We start from the raw sequence: 26,337 nt of genomic DNA, 5'->3' as shown, positions 1-26,337 counted from the left end.
CAGTATTCTGTATTTTGACATCGTGAGTTTCCTCAGGGTTACCATAGGGAGTGGCTGCAGTCTGATGGCTGCTAGATAGCAGGTATTCTTTCATTCCTGAGTTTTCTCAGGACTCACCAGCTCCTGTTGGAGGGATGCAACTGCTGATAGCTACAACATCCTTTGTTTACTGATATGGCAGGCAATATTCCATTTCTCAGGTTCGAGAACAAAAAGTGAACAATATTTTCCTGGAGTTCCCATCAGAGATAGCCTTTCAAAGAAATCTCAAGAAGCTGTATCAGGGACAGAGGACAGGGAAAAGGCTATGGACAGTGGAACAGAGAAAGAAGTCAAAAGAAAGAAGGTTACAGCTCAAGATGGCAGAGTATAAGGACATGTGCTTATCTCCTCCTGTGAGAACACCAAAATTGCAACTAGTTGTTGAACAACCATCAATAGGAGGACATTGGAATCCACCAAAAAAAGATACTCCATGTCCAAAGACAAAGAAGAAGTCACAATGAGACGCTATGCTAAGGCTCTTCAGTCATGTCCGACTCTGTGCGACCCCAGAGACGGCAGCCCACCAGGCTCCCCCGTCCCTGGGATTCTCCAGGCAAGAACACTGGAGTGGGTTGCCATTTCCTTCTCCAATGCATGAAAGTGAAAAGTGAAAGTGAAGTCATTCGGTCATGTCCGACCCTCAGCAACCCCATGGACTGCAGCCTTCCAGGCTCCTCCGTCCATGGGATTTTCCAGGGAAGAGTACTGGAATGGGGTGCCATTGCCTTCTCCGAATGAGACGCTAGGAGGGGAGCAATTATGATAAAAATCAAATCCTATACCTGACACCACCCTTATAGCAGAAAGTGAAGAGGAAATAAAAAGCCTCTTGATGAAAGTGAAAGAGGAGAGTGAAAAAACTGGCTTAAAACCCAACATTCAAAAAATGAAGATCATGGCATCTGGTCCCATCACTTCATGGCAAAGAGACGAGGAAACAATGAAAATAGTGACAGTGACAGATTTTATTTTCTTGGGCTCCAAAATCACGGCAGACAGCGACTGTAGCCATGAAGTTAAAACACACTTGTTCCTTGGAAGAAAAGCTATGACCAACCTAGACAGCATATTAAAAATCAGAGATATTACTTTGTCAACAAACGTCTGCATAGTCGAAGGTATGGTTCTTTCAGGAGTTATGTATGGATGTTAGAGTTGGACCATAAAGAAAGCTGAGCCCCAAAGATTTGATGCTTTTGAACTGTGGTGTTAGAGAAGACTCTTGAGGGTCCGTTGGACAGCAAGGAGATCAAACCAGTCAATCGTAAAGGAAATCTACCCTGAATATTCATTGGAAGGACTGATGCTGAAGCTGAAGCTTCAGTACTTTGGTCACCTGATGAGAAGAACTGACTCCTTAGTAAAGATCCTGATGCTGGGAAAGATTGAAGGCAGGAGGAGAAGGGGATGACAGAGGATGAGATGGTTGGATGTCATCACCAACTCGAGGCATATGAGTTTGAGCAAGCTCTGGGAGTTGGTGATGGACAGGGAAACCTAGCATGCTGCAGTCCATGGGGTTGCAAAGATCGGGCATGACCAAACAACTTAACTAATATCTGCTGGATGGGCAACCCACAGACTGGAGAATGATAATACCCAAGAAATTCTCCCACCGTTCTGAATATTTTGAGCCCCATGTCAGGCTTCCCATTCTGGGGATCCAGCAAAAGGACTGGGAATCCCCAGAAAATCTGACTTTGAAGGCCAGCGGGATTTGATTACAGGATTTCCACAGGAGTAGGGGAAACAGAGACTCCAGTCTTGGAAGGCACAAACGAAATCTTGTGCACATCAAGACCCAGGGGAAAGCAGCAGAGGATACTGAACCAGGCCTACCTGCTAGTGTTGGAGGGTCTCGTGTGGTGGCATGGGTTGGCAGTGGCTCACTGCAGGGACAAGGGCACTGGCAGCAGCAGTCCTGGAAGCTGCCCCCTGGCTTAAGTCCTCTTGGAGGTTGCCATTAACCCTACCATGCTGTTCTGGGCTGTGCTTAGTCGGTCAGTTGTGTCTGACTCTTGTGACCCCATGGACTGTAGCCTGCCAGGCTTCTCTGTCCATGGGGATTCTCCAGGCAAGAATACTGCAGTGGGTTGCCATGCCCTCCTCCAGGGGATCTTCCCATCCCAGGAATCGAACTCAGGTCTCCTGCATTGCAGGTGACTTCTTTACCGTCTGAGCCACCAGGGAAGCCCAAGAATACTGGTGTGGGTAGTTTAATCCTTCTCTAGGAGATCTTCCCAACCTAAGAACTGAACCTGATTTTCCTGAATTGCAGACAGATTATTCACTAGCTGAGCTACCCAGGAAGCCCTAACCCTACCACAGAGCCCTGCAGACCCCAGGGCTGGGTCACTTCAGGCCAAACAACTAACAGGGAGGGAACAAATCCCACACATCAGCAGAAAATTGGATTAAAGCTTTACTAAGCATGGAGAAGGCAATGCACCCCACTCCAGTACTCTTGCCTGGAAAATCCCATGGATGGAGGAGCCTGGTAGGCTGCAGTCCATGGGGTCGCAAAGAGTCAGACACAACTGAGTGACTTCCCTTTCATTTTTCATTTTCATGCATTGGAGAAGGAAATGGCAACCCACTCCAGTATTCTTGCCTGGAGAGTCCCAGGGACAGGGGAGCCTGGTGGGGTGCCGTCTATGGGGTTGCACAGAGTTGGACACGACTGACGTGACTTAGCAGCAAGCATGGCCCTTCCTACCAGATCAAGACCCAGTTTTTATCACTGCTAGTCCCTCCAATCAGGAAGTTTATACAAGCCTCTTAGCCTCATCCACCAGACAGAATAAGCAAGAAGAACCACAATCCCACAGCAGCTAGAACAAAACCATATTATAGAAAGCTAATCAGGATGAAAAATCAGAGGATTATGTCCCAGATGAAGAGACAAGATAAATTCTAGAAAAACAATTAAATGAAGTGAAGATAGGCAACCTTCCAGAAAAAGAATTCAGAATAATGATAGTGAAAGTGATCTAGGACAGAAACAGAATGGAGACTATGCAAGAAATGTTTACCAAAGACCTAGAAGAACTAAAGAACAGAGATGAATAATACCCTGGAAGGAATCAATAGCAGAATAACTGAGGCAGAAGCACGGGTAAGTGACCTGGAGGACAGAATGGTGGAAATCACTGCTGTAGAACAGAATATAGAAAAAAGAAAGAAAAAAAAAAAAGAAGAAGAAAACAGCCTAAGAGACTCTTGGGACAACATTAAATGCACCGACATTCACATCATAGGGGTCCCAGAAGGAGAAGAGAGAGAGAGAAGGCACCTGGGAAAATATTTGAAAAGATAATAGCTAAAAACTTCCCTAATATGGGAAAAGAAATAGTCAACCAAGTCCAGAAAGTGCAGAGAGTCCCAGGCAGGATAAACCCAAAGGGGAAATACACTGAGACACATAGTAATCAAACTGACAAAAATTAAAGACAAAGATAAAATATTAAAAGCAACAAAGGAAAAATAACAACATACAGGGGAACTCCCATAAAGTTATCAGTTGATTTCTCAACAAAAACTCTACAAGCCAGAAGGGAATGGCACAATATACTTAAACTGATGAAAAGAAAATATCTACAACCAAGAACACTCTACCCAGCAAGACTCTGATTCAGATTTGACAGGGAAAGCAAAAGCTTTCCAGATAAAAGTTAAGAGAATTCAGCACCACCGAATCAGGTTTATAACAAATTCTAAAGGAACATCTCTAGGCAGGAAACATGAGAGAGGGAAAAGATCTACATAAAATAAACCCAAAACAATTAAGAAAATGACAATAGGATCATACATATCAGTAATTCCTTTAAATGTAAATGGATTAAATGCACCAACCAAAAGACAGACTGGCTGGGTGGATGAAAACATGTGCAAGTGAGACAGGGTGCTCAGGGCTGGTGCACAGGGATGACCCTGGGGGATGGGATGCGGAGGGAGGTGGAAGGAGGGGGAACACATGTGCGCCCATGGCTGATTCATGTCGATGTTTGCCAAAAACCACTACAATATTGTAAAGTAATTAGCCTCCAATTAAAATAATTATTTAAAAAAAATAAAACATGTGCAAGTATGCACTTTTACTTATCACACTCTAATTAACCTCCCAAATTATACATAATTATTTTATATTGTTAGGTTAATCACATTTCCATTACGGTTTACAATTGTAATGATCTTTTTGTCTGGCCATTGACAATGAAAACTGATAAACCTCTTCCATTATTGTGATTTCTGCTTAATACAACAATTATATCATGACTGGTCAGCAGAAAATAACAGAATTCTGTATCACTGAAACTACCATTTAATAGAAAAACCTGCAATCACTTAACAATCCAGAGGCATATCAGAATTATCTTGGAATTTTTTGAAAAATACAAATACTCAGGTATTGCTTTTTTTCTCCAAAACTCCAGATATGTTTCTAATCAGCAACCACCTTTAAAAACAACTAAACTATATGATGATCTTTTACTTTTATCTAGTTTGTTTCTCTTTTTCTATTTCATATTCACTTCTCCCATTTCATTTAGTTTATGGTTTCCAATTTCTCTTTTTTATGTTCTTTCTCAATCCTTTATCAAAAGTCACAGAAAAGCTTTTGTATACATGTATATAAATAGTATGTATAATATAATAAATATATTTTAGAAAACTTATGGATTTTTGCCTAGATAAAAATTTTATAACATTTTGATTCCACTTGTTTGACTTGGTATGAATAGAATGAGAGATTTTGAATTTATATTCACTCAAAACTTTGATATAGTTCCACATATTTTGGCATCTAATATTACTGCTAAAAGTCTAGAAAGTTTATTATCTTACTAAGTTTTTAAAAAATAAAAAATTTGAATGAGGCTTGAAACTTCTAATCCAATTCTGAGAATATAAAGAAATATCATGTTTAAAAAAATAGGAAATTAACATGTGATAGAGTATGATTAACTAAAGTACAGATTTTGTTCAAATTTCACAAAATTTTATGCTAGTGTCCACTATTTGATTTCATATCTTACTCAAGACTCCACATTGTATTTAATTGCATTGAGCAGCTTCAGCTATATGCAACAAATTCTGTTGAATTCTCATTTTTATTCTATTACAAAATATTTTCTAATTTTCCTTGCTATGGCTTCTTAGATACATCCATCATTTAAAAGTGGACAATTAATTTCCAAATACATGGGATTTTTAAAGTATCTTTGGTATTAATTTCTGTTTGATATTAATTTCTCATTTAAATGCTTTCTTCTCTGCAATCACCCTCTGTGCTTTTTCAATCTTCTAATTTTATTGAGGCTTTCAATGGGTATGTCAAAGATCTCTCTTAGAAATGTTATATTGCACTTAAAACTACGTGGTAAAGGTAAAGTGAAGGTACGTGGATTATTTTCAAATATCTTTTGATAGTAATCCCTAGTATAATTCCACAATGATGAGAACAGACTCTGTATGATTTCAATACCTTTAGACCATGATATATTTGCACCTGGTCTTAAGTCCCTGGATATGTTCTAGTGTTTTCTAGTTTATAGTCTATGGGAACTTCAATAGAATTTGTATCCTATTGTTGTGTGAAAATTGTATAAATCTTAATTATGTTGAATGCTTTTCAGGTATATCCTTCTACTTCTCTGTATATTCATTCTATTAAGTTTTGAGAGTTTGATATTGAAACTCCAATTAAAAATCTTAATTTATCTACTTAAAAAATAATTGTAATGTATAGCAGAATTATATGTAACTTTGTTCTGTTTTTTCCAAGTCTCCTTAAATGTGTATATTTGCATAATTTAAAAAAATTTAAAGGAAACAGAAAAAAATAAACATGGGAAAAAAAGTTGAAAAAACCCAGGCCATCAGAAGAGCTGGTTTACCAACTACAGGAAGCCTCACTATAATGTATTCATTGACCTAGGTACCAACGTAAAATTTACTTCTGCTAATAAACGTTCATTTTTATCCTTATGTACAGTGCAAATTGTGTAACAAATTTCTTCTCTTGTTTACTTATACTAATGAAATTCAAAATTGAAGCCCAACTTTAATCTGTCTGAAGGAAGGTATTTTTGCATAATCTTATTTTAATTCTGTCCTGGTCTTAATCTTCCAACTCTGTTTCCTCTGAAAATACATTTTATCTGTATAGGATTTTCTAGTTTAGTGTGTGGGTTACTACATTTACCTTACATTGCTCTGTAAAATAAGGCAGGGAATAAATATGCTATTTAAAGTTTTTTTAAAAAAGAAAGAAGATTCAAATACTTTGGGCAGAGATAAATGAGAAGAAAGCAAAGTGGACTAGCATCTGGGGAGAGAGATGAGAGAGAAGAAAGGAGACACTGGGAGAGGTGGACCAGGATATAGAAGTACCCAGGGACATTCTTGGTGGTTAGGTGGCAAAGACTCTGTGCTCCCAATGCAGGGGGCCCAGGTTCCATCCCTAATCAGGGAACTAGATCCCACATGCTGCAACTGAGACCTGTCATACCCAAATAAATAAGTAAAAACATAAATAAATATTTTTAAAAACGAAGAAGTACCCAGCAAGAAGCACTGTATCTGATTCCTGCCTTCACTGCAAGCTGTCAGTTTCTCGCAGATATTCTGAAGTGTGAGTTAGTTTCTACAAAGTGCATCAAGAGATCCTATACTGACTTTATTGCCATCAGCCATCAACATCTTGGGAAGGCCTCCTATGCTTATCATCTTCAGGGTACATTTCATCTGTTTGCCCAGAACAACCATCTAGTATAAATCAACCAAAGTCTCTTTTCTAAAATTTCTACCTATATGTGCCTGGGCTTTCCTTATGGCTCAGTGGTGAGAGAGTCAATTCCTAGGTGGGTTGATAAGAAGTCTGGGGTCCCCAGGGGGAGATAGGGGTCTGGAATTTTCAAGGAGGAGGAAAGGACAAACTTTTTTTCCCTCTACATTCCTTAGTCACATAAAACATTTTTTCCTTAAGCCTGATGATTACAACAACAAACAGCATTAGTCACATGCTCTTAGTCACATAAAACACTTTTTTCTTTAAGCCTGAGGATTACACAACAAGCAACTCAGTCTAAACTCTGTACTAAGGATTATAGAAAGAATGAAGGGATGGTGCCAAAGCAAAAACAATACCCAGCTATGGATGTGACTGGTAATAGAAGCAAGGTCCGATGCTATAAAGAGCAATATTGCATAGGAACCTGGAATGTTAGGTCCATGAATCAAGGCAAATTGGAAGCGGTCAAACAGGAGATGGCAAGAGTGAACGTCGACATTGTAGGAATCAGCCAACTAAAATGGACTGGAATGAGTGAATTTAACTCAGATGACCATTATATCTACTACTGCGGGCAGGAATCCCTTAGAAGAAATGGAGTAGCCATCATGGTCAACAAAAGAGTCTGAAATGCAGTACTTGGATGCAGTCTCAAAAATGACAGAATGATCTCTGTTCTTTTCCAAGGCAAACCATTCAATATCACAGTAATCCAAGTCTATGCCCCAACCAGTAATGCTGAAGAAGCTGAAGTTGAACGGTTCTATGAAAACCTACAAGACCTTTTAGAACTAACACCCTTAAAAGATGTCCTTCTCATTATAGGGGACTGGAATGCAAAAGTAGGAAGTCAAGAAACACCTGGAGTAACAGGCAAATTTGGCCTTGGAGTACAGAATGAAGCAGGGCAAAGACTAATAGCGTTTTGCCAAGAGAACACACTGGTCATAGCAAACACCCTCTTCCAACAACACAAGAGAAGACTCTACACATGGACATCACCAGATGGTCAACACTGAAATCAGATTGATTATATTCTTTGCAGCCAGAGATGGAGAAGCTCTATACAGTCAGCAAAAACAAGACCGGGAGCTGACTATGGCTCAGATCATGAACTCCTTATTGCCAAATTCAGACTTAAATTGAAGAAAGTAGGGAAAACCACTTGACCATTCAGGTATGACCTAAATCAAATCCCTTATGATTATACAGTGGAAGTGAGAAATAGATTTAAGGGACTAGATCTGATAGACAGAGTACCTGATGAACTATGGATGGAGGTTTGTGACATTGTACAGGAAACAGGGATCAAGACCATCCCCATGGAAAAGAAATGCAAAAAAGCAAAATGGCTGTCTGAAGAGGCCTTACAAATTGCTGTGAAAAGAAGAGAAGCGAAAAGCAAAGGAGAAAAGGAGATATTCCCATTTGAATGCAGAATTCCAAAGAAGAGCAAGGAGAGATAAGAAAGCCTTCCTCAGTGATCAATGCAAAGAAATAGAGGAAAACAGAATGGGAAAGACTAGAGATCTCTTCAAGAAAATTAGAGATACCAAGGGAACATTTCATGCAAAGATGGGCTCAGTAAAGGACAGAAATGATATGGACTTAACAGAAGCAGAAGATATTAAGAAGAGGTGGCAAGAATACACAGAACTATACAAAAAAGATCTTCACAACCCAGATAATCACAATGGTGTGATCACTCACCTAGAGCCATACATCCTGGAATGTGAAGTCAAGTGGGCCTTAGAAAGCATCACTATGAACAAAGCTAGTGGAGGTGATGGAATTACAGTAGAGTTATTTCAAATCCTGAAAGATGATGCTTTGAAAGTGCTGCACTCAATACGCCAGCAAGTTTGGAACACTCAGCAGTGGCCACAGGACTGGAAAAGGTCAGTTTGCATTCCAATCCCAAAGAAAGGCAATGCCAAAGAATGCTCAAACTACTGCACAATTGCACTCATCTCACATGCTAGTAAAGCAATGCTCAAAATTCTCCAAGCCAGGCTTCAGCAATACATGAACCATGAACTTCCAGATGTTCAGGCTTGTTTTAGAAAAGGCAAAGGAACCAGAGATCAAATTGCCAATATCCGCTGGATCATGGAAAAAGCAAGACAGTTCCAGAAAAACATCTATTTCTGCTTTATTGACTATGCCAAAACCTTTGACTGTGTGGATCACAGTAAACTGTAGAAAATTCTGAAAGAGATGGGCATACCAGACCACCTGACCTGCCTCTTGAGAAACCTATATGTAGGTCAGGAGGCAACTTTTAGAACTGGACATGGAACAACAGACTAGTTCCAAATAGGAAAAGGAGTACATCAAGGCTGTATATTGTCACTCTGCTTATTTAAGTTCTATGCAGAGTACATCATGAGAAACTCTGGGCTGGAAGAAGCACAAGCTGTAGTCAAGATTGCTGGGAGATGTATCAATAACCTCAGATATGCAGATAACACCACCCTTAAGGCAGAAAGTGAAGAGGAACTAAAAAGCCTCTTGATGAAAGTGAAGGAGGAGAGTGAAAAAGTTGGCTTAAAGCTCAACATTCAGAAAACTAAGATCATGGCATCTGATCCCATCACTTCATGGGAAATAGATGAGGAAACAGTGTCAGACTTTATTTTTGGGGGCTCCAAAATCACTGCAGATGGTGATTGCAGCCATGAAATTAAAAGACGCTTACTCCTTGGAAGGAAAGTTATGACCAATCTAGATAGCATATTCAAAAGCAGAGGCATTACTTTGCCAACAAAGGTCCGTCTAGTCAAGGCTATGGTTTTTCCAGTGGTCATGTATGGATGTGGGAGTTGGACTGTGAAGAAAGCTGAGTGCCGAAGAATTGATACTTTCAAACTGTGGTGCTGGAGAAGACTCTTGCAAGTCCCTTGGACTGCAAGGAGATCCAACCAGTCTATCCTAAAGGAGATTAGCCCTGGGTGTTCTTTGGAAGGACTGATGCTGAGGCTTAAACTCCAATACTTTGGCCACCTGATGCGAAGAGTTGACTCACTGGAAAAGACCCTGATGCTGGGAGGGATTGGGGGCAGGAGGAGAAGGGGACGACAGAGGATGAGATGGCTGGATGGCATCACTGACTCGATGGACATGAGTTTGGGTGAACTCCAGGAGTTGGTGATGGACATGGAGGCCTGACGTGCTGAGATCATAGGGTTGTAAAGAGTCAGACACGACTGAGCAACTGAACTGAACTGAACTGAAGGATTACAGAACAACAATGTATCCTGGTTGAGAGGTTTCTACTTCTTAAAAATCTTCTGACTAATCCTGTTATCTTAAAATGCAAACTGTTGGAGTGGGTCTGTGTGTGTGTATTTGAATCGAAGTGAAGACGCTCAGTCATGTCCGACTCTGCGACCCATGGACTGTGGCCCACCAAGCTCCTCCATCCATGGGATTCTCCAGGCAAGAGTACTGGAGTGGGTTGTGTCATACTCTTTTTGACCCCATGGAACCTTGAGACATTCTTTTAATTTATTGTGATAACCAATTTAAAAAGTATAACTCCTTTGCTAACACTCGCTGGGGGGGGGGCACTCCTAATCCCCCTTCTGATGTCTGTATCAGAAGCTTTCTCTGTCTCTTTTTGTACTTTAATAAAACTGCTACACAAAAGCTCTTGAGTGATCAAGCCTGGTCCCTGGTCCTGAAGCTAAATCTTCTTTGGAGATCAGGAATCCAACATTGTTCACCATAAGCTCTCAGCTGTAAAGAATCTGCCTGCAATGCAGCAGATATGGGTTCAATCTCTGGGTCTGAAAGATCCCCCTGGAGAAGGAAATGGCAACCCACTCCAGTATTCTTGCCTAGGAAATCCCATGGACAGAGGAGCCTGGTGGGCTACAATCCATGGGGCTGCAAGAGTTGGACATGACTTAGAGACTAAACCACCACCACCACCATTTGTTATGTGCCTAGAAAATGGCTCAAATGATACACACCAAACTGTTAATAGTGGTTAATAACAGTGGCCTTATTGGACTTTTTAAAACAACATTTCAATAAAGATATTCCCAGAAATTTGGGGGAGGGGTTGGAATTTTTTTTAAGGAATGAGGAAAAATACTGTTTTACATTTTCCTGTTATACTTGTCCTTTCAGACTCGGAGTACAGCAAAGTTCTTGTGTTTCTATAGTCTGAGGCCTTAGCTGGCTCTGGCTACCTCCTCCAACCCCTGCCTCCTCCAGGCTGAAAGCCAATGATGTTAAAACAAACAAGCAAGCAAACAGCAATGACTTTAGGCCTCTCTGGCATTGACTCTGGATCTCCTCAGATGCAAACCCTTGCCTGCCTCTGGGAGCTGCGAGCGTTCCAGATTGCTCTGACCATTTCATCCCCCACCTCTTGCCACAGTCCAGCGCACCCCTTCACCATTGTATTCATCACACCATGACACTGTTGCTTTACATTTCTACCATCTTTCCTCCTTGAAGGCAGAGGGTGAATCTCTGTATTTCAAACCCTTTTACAGTTGGCCTAGGGCCTGACATAGTGAAAAGTGAAAGTCAGTCATTCAGTCATGTCTGACTCTTTGAGATCCCATGGACTATAGCCTGCCCAGCTCCTCTGTCCATGGAATTCTCCAGGCAAGAACACTGGAGGAGGTTGCTATTTCCTTCTCCAGGGGATCTTCCCCAGCCAGGGATTGAACCCAGGTCTCCATTCTTTACCAGCTGAGCCAGTAGGGAAGCCAGGACTTCATATATGTTTGAATGAATCAATGTGTGAATACCCAGGCTCTTGTCCTTCATCTGAACTTTTTCCTAATAAGCTCTCTTTGTCTCATTCGTCCTTTTCCTCAATGCTGTGAAATAATTTGGTTTGACTAGCTCAGATTCATTCTCTAAGTCAGTGGTTCACAAACATTTTGTTCTCAGGAGCCCCTGAAAGGGTCTCAGGATGTATCCAGGTGTCCTTAGAGCACGCCTTTTAGAGCCACTGCCCTTTGCCTATTTTTGTGACTAGCGCCTCCACCCAGACTTGAGAATCTGCCTGAACTTAAAACCCTAGGCTTTCCCCTGCCACCATCCCATAGTGTAAGAGATCATTATCAATATTATTATAATCCCTTATCTGTGTACCACAGTACATACTTTACAAAGACCTTTCCCCTGCACATTTCCAAATAGCCGGTCAGACATGGTGTGATTATTCCACCTTATCCATGAGCAGTTCCCTATGAATCATGAGGTTCAGAGTTATTTGACTAGCTCAGGTCATTTAGCTGGCAAGAGGCAGAGTCAGCACTCAGCCTCATGCCTTCTAAATGTGAACTGTGTGTTCTTTCCCTGGCCACTCACACTGGCAGCGGCCCAGATTTCATCAGCTGGTGGTGCCTGCACTTCTGCACTTGCCTGAAGCATGTCATGTTGCTGTTGGTTTTTAGTTCTTAAGTCATGTATGACTCTTTTGTGACCCCATGGACTATAGCCTGCCAGGATCCTTTATCCATGGGATTTCCCAAGCACTAATATTAGAATAGGTTACCATTTTCTTCTCCAGGGATCTTCCCACCAAGGATCAAACCCACATCTCCTGTATTGGCAGGTGGATTCTTTACCACTGACCTACCTGGGAAGCCTCAAGCATAGTCATAGTTCTGAAAAACCCTTCCCCTGATCCTAGGATCTAGCATTTAAATGTATGGTTTGTTTCTAGAGACCAGTGACAGCCCCCAAAACGGGAGATAACTAAATGACAAATTATCATTCAGCACTGGACAGGAGGATATGTCCAGACCCGCTGGTCTTATAAGAGTGATCCAGCCCTGGAAATTCCAGGGCACCAGGGAATGCTGCTACAGCAAACACAGATCCAAGCCTGCTGTGCTGTGCTGTGCTTAGTCACTCAGTCATGTCCAACTCTTTGCAACTCCATGGACTGCAGCCTGCCAGGCTCCTCGCTCCATGGGGACTCTCTAGGCAAGAATACTGGAGTGGGTTGCCATGCCCTCCTCCAGGGGATTTTTCTAATCCAGGGATCGAACTGAGTCTTCTGCATTATACGTGGATTCTTTACTCCCTGAGCCACTAGGGAAGCCCCAAAGCCTGCTGGTAGGGCCTAAATCTCTATCATTTAGGTTTAATTGACTCAGATCATCTCACCCTAGTACTGGAAGGACATCTTAATTCTCTGGGTCTGGATGGGCCATGGTTAACCAAGTAGTAGAGGCATGAACTTATTATCCCATGGTCATCCTATTTTTTTTTTTTACTATGCCAGGTCTTAGTTGCAACCAGTAAACTCTTAATTGTGGCATGTGAGATCTAGTTCCCTAACCAGGGATCAAAACCCACGCCCCTGCATTGGGAGCATGGAGTCTTAGCCACTGGACCACCAGGGAAGCCCCCTTACGGCCATTCTTAATCTTTGGCAACCTCATCTGGAGGGCTGGTCTTTCTGATCCTTGCTAAGCATTATACTGGTATTTTCAAACAGATCTCAGGTTCTGGTGGGTTAAACGTTTCATTTCCATATTTTCCAAATTTATGGAAATGATGTGGAATGACAACTGGTATTTACTGAAAGCCTACTATACGCCAAGCACCATATTAAGTACTTTTTTTCCCCCACTAGTCTCACAAAGCAGACATTATCCTCATTTGAAATACAAGGAAATCAAGGCCTCCAGGGATTTAAATATCCTGACTTACATCTTATCAAAGGCACATGTCTAATAAGTGGTCTCACCATCATTTGAAGGAAGTCATCTTATTCCAGGTCCCATACTATCTCCATCACCACTGTGCCTTCACTAATGTTATGATTCTATATGACCAATTATCTTCTGCCATCATTACAGCCACATGGGGGTTGGGGCTCACCCAAAGATATTTCCTTACCCTCTAATATCTTTCTGTTCCTTTCTTTGTTAATTCTAGGGACACTCAGTTAAGAAAGCCATCTTCTGTGAAGGTTTCTCAAAAAATTAAAAATAAAATTATCATATGATCCAGTAATTTTATTTCTAGGTATTTATTCAAAGGAAACAAAGTCTGTACACCCCTATGTTTACTGCAATATTATTTGCAATAACCAAGACATGGAAACACTGATGGATGAATGGATAGAGAAGGTGATGCATGTATGTGTGTATGTAAAGAGAGAAATACTGTGTGACTTTGCTTACTGGTAGAATCTTAAAAAACAAACAAAGAAACAAACAAACAAAAAAAAACCCAAAAAAGAAAACTGTCTCAACCTCCTGAACTCATAGATACAGAGAACAGATTGGTGGTTAACAGATGCAGGAGGTGGGCAAAATGGGTGAAAAGTGGCCAAAATGTAAAAATTTCCAGTTATAAGAAGTGAGTCTTGGGCCACAGGGCTGGTGACTATATTTGAAAACCTGCTAAGACAGTAGATCTTAAAAGTTCTCATTATAAGAAAAAAAACCTGTAATTATATGTGCTGATAAACTAAACTTAACTAAACTTACTGTGGTAATCCTTTAACAATATGTAAGTATATCAGATCATGTTGTACCTCTAAAACTAATACAATGGTACATTATCGATTGTATCTCAATCTAAAAAAGAGACATATTCTTCCCAATCTCCAAGCTTACTCCAGCCTCTCCTGTTAGTGTAAGATTCCATCAGTCTACAGACAGAACCTTAAAATCCACTAAAAGAAAGCTGAGTGAACAGAGGCAGACATTTCCTGACAACGTAGTGGATAAAGAACATCCAGTTGACATTAATTGGTGTGTAGATATAAGGCCAACGGTCTTTGTCCTCCTCCACAGCTCCATGGTGACGAGATCCAGCCTTGTCTTGCCTCAGAGCTGCTTCTATTCGAGGGGAGTGAGGGACAGTCCCAGGTGCGCCTTTGAGATAACAATACTGTCTCCTAAAACAAACAGCCATTGTTTCTACACAAAGACCTTCAATGTCTCCTCCATCAACAAAAGGCTATAGCCATCCTGCCAAGAAGACAAAAGGCTGGAAGCCCTTTCAGAAATAGCATGATGGTGGGAGGGAAGGGGTGGGGGCAGGAAGATCATTCTTAAGCACTTTCTCTGCCCAGGAAGAGGAGTGACTCTACCCATTAGGAACCAGACTGAATTATTGATCATACCTGGACTATTCATAATGACAATCATAACAGCTTTCTAAGCTGTGGAACGGAAATAATAGTATCTACTCCTTACAGGATTGCTGTCAGGATCAAATGAGATAACAGGTGTGAAAACTCTTTGTAAGATTTAAAGGACTGCACAACTGATATGGTTATTATGAAAAGATTGATAGTTCACCCATAATGCCTCTATCAAAAAGACAGATTTATTTTAACCAGATGAGACTCCAAATACCCTGGTGTCTAGATCCACCCAGTTCCTGAACCAAAGCATAATGGAGAAGAAACGTAGTTAGTATGGCTAACCACCATAGTTTACTAGTGCACATCCCAGGCCAAATTGCTATGCAGGTGATGCCTGACCTAGCTGACTATTCTTTCCAGCCCCAGGAACCCACATCTTGGAAGTGAGCCCCTTGGTGGTTGGTCCCTCACCTAGGGTCTAATGTGCCAAACTTCACCCCCAATCTTCTTCCTTGCTCTTCTTAAAATGTATTTCTTATGCAATTTATACAAAAATAAACACACAATATATTAAAACATGAGAAAACTGTCCATCCTCACTTATTTGACCAAAGACAAATAAACTAAGGCAAACTGTACTGTTATGCCTATTTAATAATAAAAATTATAAATAAGAATATTCAATGTTATCAAAGTTGTGACAAAATTGGTGTGCTCTTACAATGCTAGCAATATAATAAATTTATATGATTGCTTACAGAGGCAAAATAATAGCACATAGCAAGTACTAAGAAGACATTCCTGTCTTTGGCATAGTAACCTCTCTCCCTGGAAATTCTAAGGAGGTAATTCAACAAAAGTGGTGAAAAAAAGCAGCAAGTATTGATATATTTACCTATTCTAGGCAAATACTGAAATAACAGGAGAAATGTTTTAGTCAACTGTGGTATGACTGTAGTCTTTAAAATGAAAATATAAAAAACACTTAGAAACATGAGCAACTATGATATAATTCCAAATGAAAGTACACAATATGATGACGAGGCAACATGACTTCATCAGTCATATACTATGGCATATGGCTTCCCCTGTGGCTCAGCTGGTAAAGAATCTGCCTGCAGTGCACGCGACCTGGGTTCAACCCCTGGGTTGGGAAGATCCCCTGGAGAAGGGAAAGGCTACCCACTCCAGTATTCTAGCCTGGAGAATTCCATTCTAAACCCCCAGAATATACAGCATCAAGAGTGACCATAATGTGAAGTATGGACTTTGGATGATGATGATGTGGCAACGTAACCTCATCAATCATAACAGGCACCACCCTGGCTCTGTGTGTGTGGAGGTGAGGGGTCCTTCCACTATCTCCATAGTTTTGCCTTTTCCAGAATGTCACATAATCAGAATCCTACAGTATACAGTCTTTTCAGACTTGCTTCTTTCTTGAAAGGTACTTTTTTTTACCAGCAGACTAAAAGTTCAAGTATTTGGAAATCCCCTACACACAAAGATAAATACTATCAATGATTGTGTGAGGTTCTTTATACATTATCTCCATAAGTATTATTATCCTTGTTCTACCAACAAGGAAGTACTTAAAATCACAAAACTAGTAAGGAGAAGAGCTGGCATCTGAATCTAGTTTTTCTGACTCCAATATCCTGGTCTTTCCATTATGCCATAGCTTAATGCCAAATATGTGTCCTGTAGCAGCTGAACCTAGTCTCAGGAACTGATGGGGAAAAAAGCGAATTGATACAGTACATATCCAACCAGATGTCATGGCAGTTCTTAGAAGATAGCATCCTGATAGAACAATAGCCATTCTGCTTTAGGCCAGATTCAGTGGCTGGGACTTGCACCCCTATCCTTAGGCAGGAGAGTTTAGCCAGCACAGTAACTAGCAAAATTAAAGTAGGTATAGTCTAGTGTTTCTTAACATTTTTTGCATTGTACCCTAACCCAGGAGCCTCTTTAGACATTTTTTTCCTAACTATCCTATACCCTAATTAAATTTTAATATCACATATATTTTCTACATTAGCTCATGCACTAGGGTCCTTTGGAGATCCAAAAGCTATAAAAATAGCTCTGTGGGGTTGTTTTGCCCTGAAGGCAACTATTTTCACTCCTTTAAGGGCTACATCATCCCCACTGAGAATATTTAGTCTAGTTGCAGATGGCCAGAGCTCAGGGAGGCTGAGTGAAGAAGCGAAGATGCTAGAAAGGTGAGGTCAGGACCCTGGAGAGCACCAAAGAAGCCCTGTTGAGACCTTGTCAAAGGCTCAGTGTTACCTGAAAATTAGCCTGAAGCAAGGAAGGGGCTGTGAGAGGAGGGGGCCTAGGAAACTAGTATTAGTGGTATTCTGTTGCATGTTGTAGGAATCATCAGAATATGAAGGCCTCCAAATTCTCTTTCAAAAGAAAGTTCTTGAGGGGGTCTGGCAGTCTGTACTTATAAGACTTTACAGGGTCCTCAGGATAATATCCCAACTACTTATTATACCTTATAAAGCCCTTCACTACACCCTCTGCTTAAATGGCTGGCCTTGTCTGCCTTTACCACTTTGTTCTTCAAATCCCTGCTCCAGCCACACTGATGCACTCTCACTAAACTGTGCCTTCTGTCATTTCTGGGGCTTGGCACACATTATTCCCTTTACCCAGAAACTTCCTCATCTTCACCTTTCAGGGAGCGGAATTCTCCTCCTCATTCAGGTTTTAGTTCAGACATTACTTCCTCTGCCTGTCCTCATACATCCCTCAGTTCTGGAGTAACAGCATCATAGAACTCTGAACTGGTTGGATTGACTATGGAGTATTTTGTCCATTAGGGGTATCACATAGATCAGGCCTGGAGACAGGCAATCAGGATGGTGAGCATTATGGAATATATATGCTAGGCATGGAAGTAATGAGTCCATGGATCTTACTTCTTGTATCTCATGTAAGAATCCTATTAGACTGGGTAGGTATAGAAGAGAAAACAAAAACTCAAAGAAGTTAAGCTACTTACTCAAGGTCCCTCACCTGGTAAATGGTAGAACATGGTGTTTGAACCCAAGTCTGTGTTTGAGCCCATGCCTTCAATCTCAGCATAATACCACTTCTGGAAACCATTTTATAATGATTGGTTTAGTGGGAAATTAGCAGGTATCTAATTCAGAGAACAGATCACCACATTCATTCACACAGCTGAAGAATTGTCACTTTGGAGAGTAACAGGGAAGTAGATGGCTCAATAGAGGGGACTTCTCAAAAGGAGAAGGTTGAGCCCCTGAAAGGCCCAAGGATCAGTCATCTCTGCGTATCTCGGTCCAGGGTCTGGTACAGAAGGGGGAGCTCCGTGGATGGAAGGAAATAGGGCTGCCCCGTGAAACAGTGGAACTCTCACGGATGCACCACAGGTTGTAGTCACCTGACAGAGCACCACAGGGAGGGTCAAGGAGAAAGGATTTCTATCTCTTTGAGCTGCTGCTGCTGCTGCTGCTGCTGCTGAGTCGCTTCAGTCGTGTCCGACTCTGTGCGACCCCATAGACGGCAGCCCACCAGGCTCCCCCGTCCCTGGGATTCTCCAGGCAAGAACACTGGAGTGGGTTGCCGTTTCCTTCTCTTTGAACTAGATGACCTGTAAAGCTCCTGGCCACTCAAAGATTCTGTGATCATTGGATTGAGTCTATGACTCAGACTTTGGCAAGTTACAGACCACCTAGTGTTCGGCAGTGCGTTGGGATCTCAAAAAGTGGAGAATGTGAGCAGATGGACTACTGGGCTCTGAGAACTGTAGCTTCCCACCCTGAAGCCAGAATGGTTCAGTCTAACTGTGGGGATCCAGAAACCTCCCAATCTTGCTCTGGAAATAGAGACTTTCCAGTCATTTATAAAGAAAGGCTCTGCCTGCATGTTACAGCTGCTGTCATAGGATCTGAAAACGGAGAGAAACACTCCTTCCTAGCAGATGGTTGAGACAAAAAGACAGTATGTCAACAAATGAATTTGTGAAAGTCATTTGCCGAGAGGAATAAAATGGGTCCCACAAAACATGCCCTGGGTCGACTGTTGCTCCCCATGTACTCTGTCTCAGCCCGTGCTGATGGCCTATGGTAAACATAGAACCACCCTCCTCTCCCCACAGAATGAGTCCCAACTGAGTACAACCAAAACAGCCCTCAGCTTTCCTAGAGGGCTCATATAGATGTGGATAGCTCACAAACATGATGAAATTTTTAACCAAAATTATATTATCAGATCTTCAGATTCTACTTGCAGAATATTTATGCAACCTAGAAAGAACAGAGACTTCTGTGAGGTATGTGCTGTGCTTAGCTGCCCAGTCGTGTCTGATTCTTTGCCTCCCTGTGGACTGTAGCCCATCAGGCTTCTCTACCCATGGGGATTCTCCAGGCAAGAATACTAGACTGAGTTGCCATACCCTCCTCCAGGGGATCTTCCCAACGCAGGCATCAAATCCAGGTCTCCTGCATTGCAGGGAGATTTTTTTTAACCATCTGAGCCACCAGGGAAGCCCAAGAATACTGAAGTGGGTAACCTAACCCTTCTCCAGGGGATCTTCCTGACCCAGAAATCGACTGGGGTCTCTTGCATTGCAAGTGGATTCTTTAAGCTGAGCTACCAGGCAAGCCCTCTGTGAGGTATAAAGTCACCTAGTAGCGGAGGCACCTTAGCTGTATGATCTAAGCTGCAGCTTCAAGTCAACACACACGTACCCACACAACTCTATCAAACTAACCAAAATTCACTTATGTGAGAACTTAAAGCAGCAATTAACCAAGTTCAAAGCACGCTTACCTATAGGCCTTATAGCATCTGTTCAATCCATCTTTATCACGAACTCCAGTTATTTGTTCTTCCATGACTCATTGATCTAGATTTTCACTTGCTTCTCTCAAGGGACAGACCAAACCTTCCCAGCTTATATCCATAGATAGAGCTTCAGATAAGCTTTCCTCCATACCTGTGGCATGGTGCTCTCTCACATGGGAGAATCCTAGCTGCACTGATTACCACACCATTTGCATCTTTAACCCTTTTATTAGGGACGTGAGTTCTAAGGCCTGCCTGAATCTTTTTCTTCCCGCCTCCAAAGAAACGTGGATCAAACCTAGTCCATGATACCTATGTGAAACCCACCAAAACTATTTTTTTCTGAACAGAAAAGAGTGTCATCCACTCTTTACAGAAGGTTAAAAACTTCCACCTACTAACAGAGAACAGTGGTTGCTAAGTCAGTATCAAGAACTTGAACTTAAAAAGTGGATTCCCCTAAAAATGAAACAAACAACAACAAAAAAGTGGATTCCCCCTTGTAACTCTTGGCAAAGCAACTTGTATGAAGTTTTCCCACAGTCTGCCTTTTTCTCCTGAACTCAGTGACGTGTTCTTTTTAATTAAAAGGCCTGAAGCTGGAAAGGTATAAAATAGAATGTTATTATTGATATAAAGATCCTAGGACACGGTGAATCCAAGGATCCTAGGATCCTCTGCTCACACAAGTAGAGGAAGCTGTCTCCACAGACGCTGCCCACAGAGGTGTGTACACAGTTGCTGTACACACAGGTGCTGATCACACACAGATGTACACAGAGACAGACGTTACTCACAGAGACAGATGTCCACCAGGAACACGACGTATATCAAAAGCTCCCGCAGGGTGGTCTTGACATACAGCTCCCGGTTCTCAGCTGTGTTCTCAGTCAAGGTCGTTCCCCACAGTCCTAAAGGGAGGGGCATTGGAAAGATGTCCAGAATTCCCACAGCAGGGTTCCTTCCAGTTATCCCACAACCAGTCCCTGGAATTTATGCTCGTTTCCACCCCAGCCCCTTTTCCCATCACCTTACCCCAGGTGGGGCAGGCTAGGGTATCATCACACCCATGTCTTCCCTCAAACTAGCTCCCACATATGCGTCTGGGTCCCCAAGAGATGACCGTGCCAGGCTTTCCCTCTGAGAGACCACCACACTAGCCTCTGTACTCTGAGGCATTCAGATCTGACACAGACCATTCACAAACCCCAAAGATACATCTTCTTCATACTGTATCCCCTTCCCAAAGCCTCAGCTGGTCCCTTCTCCCAACCCCAGTATCTCAGGAGGTGCCTCCCCCAACCAGGCACCTCTGATGCCACGACAGATGCGAAGGCAGCAGCTGGACACCAGGGTCCTGTGTGCCTTCTCCTGGGGTCCATCTTCAGGCTGCTTGGGCTGGGGTTGAGGCAGCACTGCACTGGAGATGGTGCAGATCTGGAGGGTCCCTTGAGGGGAGGGAGTGCCGCTGTAGGTGGGGTTGTCCCAGGCTCCGCTCCCCAGCTCTTGAAGCTCCTGCTCCTCGGGGCTTCCCACAGCATTCATGGGGGATGAGGCAGGGGACCTGGCACCTCAGGTACCCACTCTCACCTGGAGAAAGAGAGAACAAAGGCACAGGTTAGCCTAGCCAGCAGAGGGCAAAGGGAAGGGAATGTGAGAACAGCTGGTCTCCTGCAGCCTCTGCCTGCAGCCTTCTGTAGGGGAGTCTGTGCCCGCTGCAGGGAGGGAGCAGAGGAGGTGGAGGGTGGGGAATGACGTCAGTGCTGTGTCAGGGGCTCTCTCGCCTCAGCAAGTGCAGGGGACAAGAAGAAAGAGGGTGGGAGGGAGCTGGGAGGCAGGGGTTTGATGGGGGAATAGGAAGGTGTGGAGACTGGGTTTGGAAGGAAGGTGGGGCAAGAGAGCTGAACACTGGGGAGAGCAGGGCTGTTTGCAGATGGGGCCTGGGAAGGATGCTCCCCGACCTGGTAGAAGAGGTAATGAAAGAGCAATGGGTGGGGCTGAGAGCAGAGGGAGGCCTTGGAACTTCACTGCAGGTCTGAACTCATTTCCACTAAAATGAGTGGAAAGGGCCACCGTGGATCGGGGTGGGGACCCAGGCCAGGCACAGGGACGGAAAAGTGCTGCCTGCCTCCAGGCCCAGTCAATGGTGTCTGAGGCTCTGTTATGGTCTCTCCTTGAGCTGAGCCCTGGTGGGGTGAAGAAGGGGGGCTCTTCCCCCTCATTCCACCCCCACAGCTGGGGGAAAGGATCATGAGAGGAGGTCCCCCTGTTTTAGGCACTTATGTAACAGGGTCTCTGACCGCAGATGAGGAGGGGGAATGCCTGCAGAGGTCCAGATCACCTGCATCCTTTTTTCTGAGGCCTGACCTCTTAGATGGTCCACACTCTTCCCTGGTGGATCAGAGGTGCCTGCCCGCAATACGGGAGACCCGGGTTCGATCCCTGGGTCGGGAAGAACCCCTGGAGCAGGAAATGGCAACCCACTCCAAGATTCTTGCCTGGAGAATCCCAAGGACAGAGAAGCCTGGTGGGCTACAGTCCATGGGGTCGCAAAGAGTCGAACACGACTGAGCGACTTCACTTACTTACTTACTTACTAGCTCACAGCTGAGCTATACTGCCAGAAAGGTCTTCCTGCAGGGTGGAGAGCTGTTTAGGGAAGAGGCTAAGCACTGATTGGGAAGATGACCAGAGAGCAAAGGGCAGGGCTGTGTGACCTGGGACTCCTTAAAGGGAGTGTACATCTGAAGCCAGCTCAGCTGACAAGCTTATCTTAGCCTCTGCTTAATGCTGGACCTAGAACAGTGAGCAGGAGCACAAAATGCAGCAGGAGAAATAGCAAGGCTGATTGGCTTTTCCCCCCCAATCTTAGGTTTCTGAATTAAAACCCTAGCAAAGACTCCCAGCAATACTTGCCTGCGCCTAGCTCCAGCCCCTGAGCAAGTGCCCTGGCTTGCCTACAGGCATGTGCTGTGGCTCAGAACAGGGCTGGCCCTACAGGTGCAGATGCTTACCTCCTCCTTGATGGCTGCAGTAGGGGCTGCCCTCTCTCCTGCTCCTGACTCCCTCTCTGGGCTATTCTACTGCTGTTTTGGCCTGAAACCCACCCACCTTTGTGCTCAGTAAAACATCAGCCTGGTGGAAGTGAGCAGTCTTAGGTATCCCCACAAAGAGATCCTGATCCCAGACAACTCAGGGCTGGGCTCAGCTCCTCATGAGTGAGCTCCTCTCATCTACAGCATCTGAGACAGCAGCAGTCCTACCCCCGGGGCCTGCTGCATGGCTCTCCCACCCCAGTCCAGGACACTATGGAGGGAATGAACTCTCCATCTGGACTGTAGCTGACTGGGCTGTAGCAACTCTGTGAGCTCTCCCAGACAGAAGACTTCCCCTCTTTGCATTTTACTGGTTAATGAGACACATTCCAAGGTGATGGTTTTCTTTGGGAAGACAAAAGATCAGGACTCGGGCCTGTACTGCCCATCTGCTCTGAAACCATCTGACAGTGAAGGAACAAGAGTTTCTACCTCTCACCCACAGGCTTTTCAAACAATTGCAAAAGGACCCTTGGCCTGCAAAACTGAGCTCTGGGACAGAGGCGATGAAAAGGAAGCTAGAGTCCAAAGAAGTGGGGAGAGGAAATGGAGACGGTTTCTGATTCCTTTGGGGTGATTTTATATCCTAAAGGAGGCTTATGATCAGCAGGGGTTTGGATGGACTCAAGGAGGTTCATCACGTGACAGGTCCTAGGCCCCAGGGAGCTTAAGGCCAGGGATATGAGACCTGTCTCGGTCACCTACCTGGCCAACGTGTTTCCCTGCTCAGTCCTGAGCACTCCCCATGGAGGATACTATAAGGCCCACAGTGGGCACGGGTTATGCAACAGAGCTTGAGAAATTTTCTCAAAAGGCATTCTGCATTCTCAGGATGCTAAATCTTACTCAAGAAGTTGCAAATGTGGTAATGAAGTGGGATCTCCTGATGATTCAATGACCAGCAGTTCTCCATGCCCTCCAGCTCCTTACTGGCACTTGACTTTGCTCTGTTAAAAAAAAGCAACTGATTTCAGGGGAGTCCTGTGGCTCAGACTGCCTCTTATCGGCTCAGCAAAACCCAAGCGGCTTGAACTTGAAACCAAAACTCCCGGGTTTAACTCTTGGCTGAAAAACACACTAATCAGATGGTCCTGGGTAACAATAAGAGTCCCTCTGAGGCTCTGCTTACCTATGCGCAAAGTGTTGATAATAAGGCCTGTCCTGCTAAACTTAAGGATTATTTTAGAACTGAAATAGAAGTCTTTATAATCTGTGCACTACAAAGCACACAACGAATTGAATAATCCTGGCATTACACCCACCTGAGTGCATTCCACTCAGACACAGCAGTTCATGGTTAAGATAGACACCTTCAGCCAGGACTCTGTTATCATTGCCCCCTGAAGGACAAGTGGGGTCCAAGAACTCTCTGTGTCCACACCCATTCCACTTCAGCTGACACCAACAGAATGGAATGATAGCATTTCACCTGGAAAGTATTATACAAGTAGTCTTTAAATGAAAGCACCTCTTAGAAGAGTTTTACAACCACATGACAAGCCTTGTGACTCATTCAAACCAAAAGTACCTCTTCATCATGAACCACTCAATGACTTGGTCCCGTTGCTTCCGTGAGATAAAATTTTTGATCACATATTCTCCTCATGCAGTCACCAGAAAGAGGGTTACCCCATGCCTTCCACCAGTACACTCCTTTTCACAGCCTCCCCATCCCAGCCAGCTTCTCCAGGGTTTCCGGGATTTGATAGGCCTTGACAAAGAGTTCAGAGACATCAAAGTCTTCAAGATGGAATCTTGTGGTCCATCTCCTTATAAGTTTTCCTTGGAAGTTCCTCTGAGATAGGACACTTTCCATACTTTAGAGAAAGGAATTCTAGGGTGATTCATAGTCCAGGTTCTACAGGGTGAAGCAAGCTGCAAACCACCTTCTGCACTGTACAGAGTGACTCAACGTTTTTCACCCGAATAGACATAAACAGTAAGAAGCCTTTTATAAGTAACAGTGGCTCACTATGGCAGTGATTCTCAATGGAAGACACTGGAAATCACTCATCTATAAGAAAGAAGCCTGGTATAAGAGCTTAACCTTCACTGATATACCACCACAGTCATCTGCCTGGTAAAAATGCTGAAATTTGAGTAGCCCAAGTTTTCGACAACAAACAAATATGGTGGATCAAGCAAACCAAGCTGAGTAAGCTAAGCCAAAGGGACTCCTCCCCTGCCTTTTTCCGTGTAACGAACACCACAGCACTACACCAGGGGGCCTCCACAAGCCCCAGCTTCTCCATAACATATTAACGTGAACAAGTCAGTTCTGTTGGAAGGTCCAGGTATATGAAGTCCTGTAGCAGCTATCCCAGCCCAGACAGCAAGAAAATAGCCTCTGTCTTATTTCATCAGACACCTCACAGAGAGGCTGGACGTGACCCACCTCTTCATTAAAAGGACCCACGTTAGCCTTTTCATCCTTTCCTTTTACGTCCCTGATTTCAGAGTCCTTCTGGAATACATTTTGCACCTTCCATCTCTCTAAAAGGAATCCTTGTGAACGAGACCCTCAGCTTCCCTCCCATTTCTAGAGGATCCCCCTGGACATTGATGTCCATCTGTCCATACCTTCTACAGAGGTTTAGACAGATGGAGGAAAGCAATCAAACCTAGGTGGTAAGAGACAGATGACACTATCTCCAAAAACAAGAAAGTTAGGATTTGCCTGTTGGACCAGTGGTTAAGACCCTGCATGCCACGCAGTTCAGCCAAAAAATAAACAAACAAAAATAAAGAGGTTGTCACTAGACTAAGCCCTGGAAAATGGATCTGAGCTCACATGTCCTGACATAATCCATCAGCAGTTTCCTTTCTAGGCAGAGCTCCTGCTGTGGTAGGCAGTGTTCTTTAGCAGGTGTGTTCGTGGAGTGTTAATCAGGCCACCTGCTGGAGGGGGTGGATTAGGGAAGGAAAGAGCTCCGCATGAGTAGGAGACATCAGGCTAGAAAGAAAGAGGAGGAGAGGAGAAAGAAGGGCATGAGAGGGAAAGGAGATGGAGGATAGAGAGGCTCGAGGAAGAGGACGTGAGAGAATGAGGTTCTTCTCCTCAGAGCCACTCACCACATTTCACATAAGGCACTTTGACTGACTGTCCCAAGCCTGTGAAGAGGGGAGACTGGAGCCCCAGGGCAGGTCCCTCAGGGTTCAGTCTTCCAGCATCACCTCAGGCTCTCAGGGCAAACATTCACCATACCTCCTTGTCCCTCCCTCTGAAAGCCCCATTAGAGAAGCCACATCTTTTTCCATCCTGAGTTCTCATTCTAATCATAATTCACTCCACAGATGTTTACTGAAATAGCAAAGGAGATCATTAGGGCCACCTGCCTCATGAAATTTACATCCTGTTGAGGAAGAGAAACATTAAACAAATATACAAATCATTGATGGTTTATCATCATAAAAAGTACTGCAAGGGAGAAGCAACAGGCGCTGTGTGGCTCTGCAGCAGGAGATCCAGCATTCTGAGATCAATGAGGAACGGAATGATGATTTCT

At 43.6% G+C, this 26,337-nt stretch overlaps 1 protein-coding gene across 1 annotated transcript in view; it reads right to left on the bottom strand.

The window, feature by feature from the left end:
• Positions 1 to 21,378, bottom strand: part of PKD2L1 (polycystin 2 like 1, transient receptor potential cation channel) — a 43,618-nt gene extending 22,240 nt beyond the window's left edge. The window contains 2 exon segments of the mRNA XM_005698393.3: positions 20,534 to 20,647; positions 21,047 to 21,378. Coding sequence (XP_005698450.3) covers positions 20,534 to 20,647; positions 21,047 to 21,281 — 349 coding nt within the window. The 5' untranslated portion in view covers positions 21,282 to 21,378.

The sequence above is a fragment of the Capra hircus genome, chromosome 26 (assembly GCF_001704415.2).
Source record: "Capra hircus breed San Clemente chromosome 26, ASM170441v1, whole genome shotgun sequence".
Lineage (NCBI taxonomy): Eukaryota > Metazoa > Chordata > Mammalia > Artiodactyla > Bovidae > Capra > Capra hircus.
Note: the sequence above shows the minus strand (reverse complement) of the source record. Positions and strands in the feature narration are given on the sequence as shown.